This window comes from Corvus brachyrhynchos, unplaced genomic scaffold, assembly GCF_000691975.1.
Source record: "Corvus brachyrhynchos isolate BGI_N302 unplaced genomic scaffold, ASM69197v1 scaffold21, whole genome shotgun sequence".
Lineage (NCBI taxonomy): Eukaryota > Metazoa > Chordata > Aves > Passeriformes > Corvidae > Corvus > Corvus brachyrhynchos.
Window position 1 is genome coordinate 7642515 of NW_008236924.1, and position 5256 is coordinate 7647770.

The window sequence follows — 5256 nt, forward strand, 5'->3', positions numbered from 1 at the left end:
AGGCCCGCCGGTAGTAGTAGAGACAGTAAAATGGCATTTTGAGGATTTCATAGGTTTGCCCCAAGCCATACCATGCTCTGTAGTCCCTTTTGTTCACCTCTATTGCATGCCTGTCAAAGAAAAGGAGATGAACTAGACAGGAAGTCAGGATCAAAACCAAGACCAAGTCCAGCAAAACACTAAAAAAAAATAGAAGATAACTATTTCAGAAACAAACACCATTTTGTGCAGTACATGAGAGGTACCTATAAGCCTGGATAGCTGCAGATGTGTTCTTCATTTCCATGTACTCATGTCCCATAAGTGTCCAGGCTCCTAGATAACGAGGATTCAATTTCAAGGCCCTCTGGAAATAGAGCGCTGCTTTTTCATGCTGGGAACGCAAGCTATAATAATTTCCTAAAACAAAAGTCATAATATTTAAATAAATTTTAAAAATCCACAACCAACCAACAAAAACCCCAACACCAATAGAGAAGTAGAAAAAAACCATGTAAAGCATATTATCTACTACCTCCTAACAAATTATAAAGAGTCCTAATAAACAACTGATTCAAACCTCAAAATACCTAATTGCACTCTCTTCACCGGTGTTCTGGTTAATCCTTTTCCAGCTATATCAATCAATTTATGATTCCATCCCCTTGGAAGGTCATGATCTAACAAATTAATTTCCTGCTCCTGACACACAATTATTTCCATTGGAGTTTGAAGACTATAAAGGGATTTTCAGGTGCACGGGTCTCCTTTCTGCCCTGGTAGAACTACAGCAGCTCTTTCAGAGAGAAAGGAGGGAAAGGGGTACTCTGTTATTTAGCCTGCTTTTCGGGCCGCCTGAATCCACATTCACCAAGTGGTGATTTTGAGTGCCTTGCTGGCTGATCACTTCCACAAGTGTTTCCAAGATTCCCTCACACAGCCTACAGACAGCAAAATAAGATGTAAAAATAACATGTAAAAGAACCAGCTCTCACCAATTACACAGCAGGTCTCAACACGGTACTTGTCTATTTCACAGAGATTATGAGCCAGGTAGCTCAACTCAGGCTTCATGCTCTAGTGGAACAAAAGATTAAAGTGATGAGAGAGAGAGAGCACATTATGTTCTGAAAGAAAACCTAAGCAATTAGCAATGCATACAGTGCATCTCTCCCATGGAGTTGAGAAGCAGAAAGCCTGTATTCAGAGAGGTTAGACAGGACCAGCTGCTTTGCCAGTGTTTAACATACCTCCAACAAACACCATCACTATGAACAGGCCACAGGAAGAGTGCTTACCCTTACATAGAGCAAGTTGGAGAAAGTGTCCATGTTTTCTATCCTGTAGGGATCTTGTTTCCTCAGCTCATTAAAGATGGACAAGGCTTTGTCAATATCTGAAGACAGAACAGCAGATGGGACACCAACAACTATAAACGCCAAGTTTGCATTAAGAGGGTCATTCCTACTACTTAACGTCACTGACCTCTTATATTGTGGTAAGCAACTGCAATCTGAGAGATGATGTAAGTGCTTTTGGAAAATCCTGCATCAATGAGACTCTGATACTTCTGCAGAGCTTCCTCTATCAGCTGCAGCTCTGTATAAATGTGTGCAAGAAAGAACTCTTTCATCCATGTATCTGGCAAGGACAGGAACTTCAACTAGCAAGAATCAAAGGAGAGGAGGAAGAGATGACAATCAGAAGTATTCTACAAGCTACATGTGGCAAAGAATCCATTATCTTCCCTCCCATGACTTAGCAGATGGTCTTGAGGTAGGAGGCCTTCCTGCAGTCGCTTTCTTAAACCCATTTGGTCAATCAGGGAAGAAATTGTCTTCAAATCTGACATCCCCTGGCTCCTGCTTCAGCCATTAAATTCAGAAGTCCTTTGAAAGACTGCACTTTCTTCCTACGCTTGAACATCAATATCATATCACTAATTTCAATTAACTGAGAAGACTCAATATAATAAAAAATGCACTTCCCTTTTTCAACAAATTGGTAATGGTCTCTTCTGTGTCACCTGTACTGTTTTAAATACTTCATCAGCCAGAATTTACTTTAGAATTCCAGGAGTGGACTCAAATTCCATGCAGAAAGAAGAATAATCTATTTTGGTTTTATATCTGAAGTTTGTTTCTTTGATACAATTCACCTCCTATGTGGCTTTGTATATTATCATTTCCGTTTTGAAAGTAGTGATTCTATATATCCTTTCAAGCTATCAAAAGTGCTCAATAACTGAGGAACTAGAACCAGATTAAGAAAAAATAAAAAAGGGAAGTCTCTTAGGAGGATCTCCTTCATGTGACAAGGTGATAACCCTGGTGACAACTACTTCCAAAATACATGAATTAGAAACTTCTTAAACCACTTTGTGGATGAATGATAAGAAATTAGCCCTGCCTGTATAAAGATTCTCAAGCGACAGTATGGCCAGCAGTCAAAGAGGATTTAACAACAAAATTTACAGTTTTGGATTGTCTTGCCTGACAGTGTCTCACAGAATAAAGCAGTGAGCAACATCAATCTTGTGGCAACAGAAACACTGGTTACTGAATCAGGCTAAACTCTGAGATTTGCTACCACATCTTGGTATCTCTAAAGTTTTACCATCTCTTTATCTGTAATCAAGTTGCAAAGTTCCAGCCAGGCTCCCCAATGCAAAGGCAGGACATGAGCAGCTTCAACAAACACATCTATTGCTTCTTTCACCAGGTCCAGCTTCCGCAGCACAACACCGTATCTGTCAAAAAAAGTATCAGGTCGACAAGAATCATGAAATTCTGTATATCCACACAAATATATAAAGAATACATGCAGACACTTACAGATAAAGGCCAAATCCATCCAGTTCCTGTGCCTTGTGTTTCTTGCTGAGCTCAACTCTCAATTCTCGTAAAGCTTCATTTTTCACTTGTCCTTTTTCCAGAGGTCCTACATGAAGAGAAAGTCACACAGCTAGCTTTCAATAAGGAGTCTCACCACAGCAATGCAAAGTCTAGGGTATATTCAGAATTATCCCTGACATGGCATGAAGGCTTCCCAGCCTGTGTTTATTTTCCCCATTTTAAAGAAAATTGCTCAGTCTGATCACCCAGTTTAAAAGAAGACCTAATAGGTGAAAAACTGTAACCTGTAATTAAGCCAATGAATCAAAAGAGAATGAAAGAAATCATGTTACACTATTATCCAAAAAATTAAGGAGAAAGCCATAAACCCAAGATGAGTTACATGAAGAGTCAACAGCGGAAGCTTCATTATATTGTCATGTGTTTCTTGACACCAGAGACTTACCCAAACTATCAACTGTCTCATCATCCTTCTTCTTTTCCCCTGACTGTGGAAAAGAGAGGAAATCCAAGATTACATTACAATAGTATATTTCCTATGTTTGCTGCAGCACTTGCAGCAGCATGAAAATTGAGTTTTCACAGACATCACAGTTCTGAAAAGAACAGCCCTATCTTTCCTTACCCCAACACAGAATTTGAACTTCAAGGTGGTCATTAGGAACAGAATAAGCAAAAAAATAAGATATGCCAGGGAGGAGTAGAAGGCAGAAGAGTTCAGTGCTAGGAGGCAACTTTTTTCTACCTTACCAGATATCTGGAGTACATGTACAAGAAGTAAGCTTTCTGGCTCTTGCAGCCCCGTAAAAAGTAGGCAGCCCGGTCATATTCCTTGAGATCGAAGTAAGACTTGGCCAACGTGTAGGCATCCAGATCACGAGCATCCTCCTGCAGGGACACACAAGAGTTTTAAGACCTGAGCTCTGACACACTTTAGGAAAATCATGGTTACAAACATATCAATGAAACTGCTCCAAAAGCTAAAAATGTAGTTTATTCATCTTCAAACATGATTTGAGTACTATCTGAGAAGTTCCTCCACTCCCTCATAGGGTCCGATTCTGCAGTTCTCAAATAACGAGTACGGACTATTTAGGAACATTAAATAAATTTAAAATAAATGGTGAGATTCCAGAAACAAATTGTGGCAAGCTGCCAGAAGGCAAGACTTGGCTGTTCTATGAGTATGAAGGACCATAAACAAGAAACCTGCTCAGGAATTCCATGTAAAAGAATATTAATCTGCTAACATACAAGAGAACATTTCCTTGGTAATTATACCTTGAAATGCATTTATGACACGTTACACTTCTATAATACACCAGCACTGGCACATACCTATGAGCTCTACTATATTCCTACAGAGGTGGGGATGGAGACACAGCTTGTTTCTCTTGTGTACTAAGGAGCACAAGTTCAATGGCATAATACACAATTAGTATTAAAATAAATTTTGACCTTTGTAAAGAAGAATAAAAATAAAGTAGCATGTGTGTGATTTCAAATTTGGCTTACAGAGCGCCTCATTTAGGACACAGCAACAGATAATGCTGTCATCCAGGAAAGCACATTCAGCTCTGTCACCCCATTGAACACACTATGGAAAGGAAGTTCCCAGCATTATGGCAGGAATGGCACTCAGCACAGATTCCCACCTGTGGGATTTGGGAGACTGCAATCGCATATTTTCCTCCATAGTTAAGATTAAACAGCCCACCCCCAAGAGCTGCAGCACCTTCTCCTAGAGCTCACAGCCACTTTCCCCCAAGCACAGCCTGGGCCCATACCTCGGTGAGCACGGGGGGAGGCGGCAGCTCGCTCAACGGCAGTGGCTCCAGGGCGAATGAAGAAGTAAAGAGAGCATTAGAATCATTGAATCATCAAGGTTGGAGGAGACCTGTAAGATCAAGTCCAACCGTCAGCCCAGTACTACCACTGTAATCCCTAAGACACATCACCTAGCGCCAGATGCAGACACCTCTTAAGCACCTCCATGGATTGTGACTCCACTACCTCCCTGGGAAACCTATTCCAGTGCCTGGCCACCTGAACAGTGGAAAAAAAAAGTTCTAATATCTTACTGAATCTCCCCAGTCTCAACTTAAGGCCATTTCCTCTGGTCCCCTCCCTGCAGGCACGGCAGAAGAGACCAACCCCCACCTCACTGCAACCTCCTTTCAAGGAGTTGTAGAAAACGATGAGGTACACGCAAGCCTCCTGTTCCCGAGACTAAACAAACCTAGCTCCGTCCCGTCCTCCCTCCCGGCACAGAACATGTTTGCCCGGGGTCGGCCGAGCTGGGGCCCCGCCCCGCTGTGCCCGCCCCCGCTCACCACTTCCCGCTGTGCTGCAGCCCGCGTTCGCGGCTCCGCTCTGCCACGCTCAGCAGCTGCTTCTTGATCTCCCGCAGATCCGAGAAGTC

The 5256-nt window shown here is 42.0% G+C and overlaps 1 protein-coding gene across 1 annotated transcript in view; it reads right to left on the bottom strand.

The window, feature by feature from the left end:
* Positions 1-5256, bottom strand: part of CDC23 (cell division cycle 23) — a gene marked incomplete at its 5' end in the record, with an annotated part of 9003 nt that extends 3747 nt beyond the window's left edge. The window contains 11 exon segments of the mRNA XM_008629134.2: positions 15-110; positions 246-399; positions 975-1056; positions 1278-1375; positions 1465-1642; positions 2596-2728; positions 2814-2919; positions 3280-3322; positions 3585-3722; positions 4622-4680; positions 5154-5256. Of these exon segments, the coding sequence (XP_008627356.1) occupies positions 15-110; positions 246-399; positions 975-1056; positions 1278-1375; positions 1465-1642; positions 2596-2728; positions 2814-2919; positions 3280-3322; positions 3585-3722; positions 4622-4680; positions 5154-5256 (1190 nt within the window).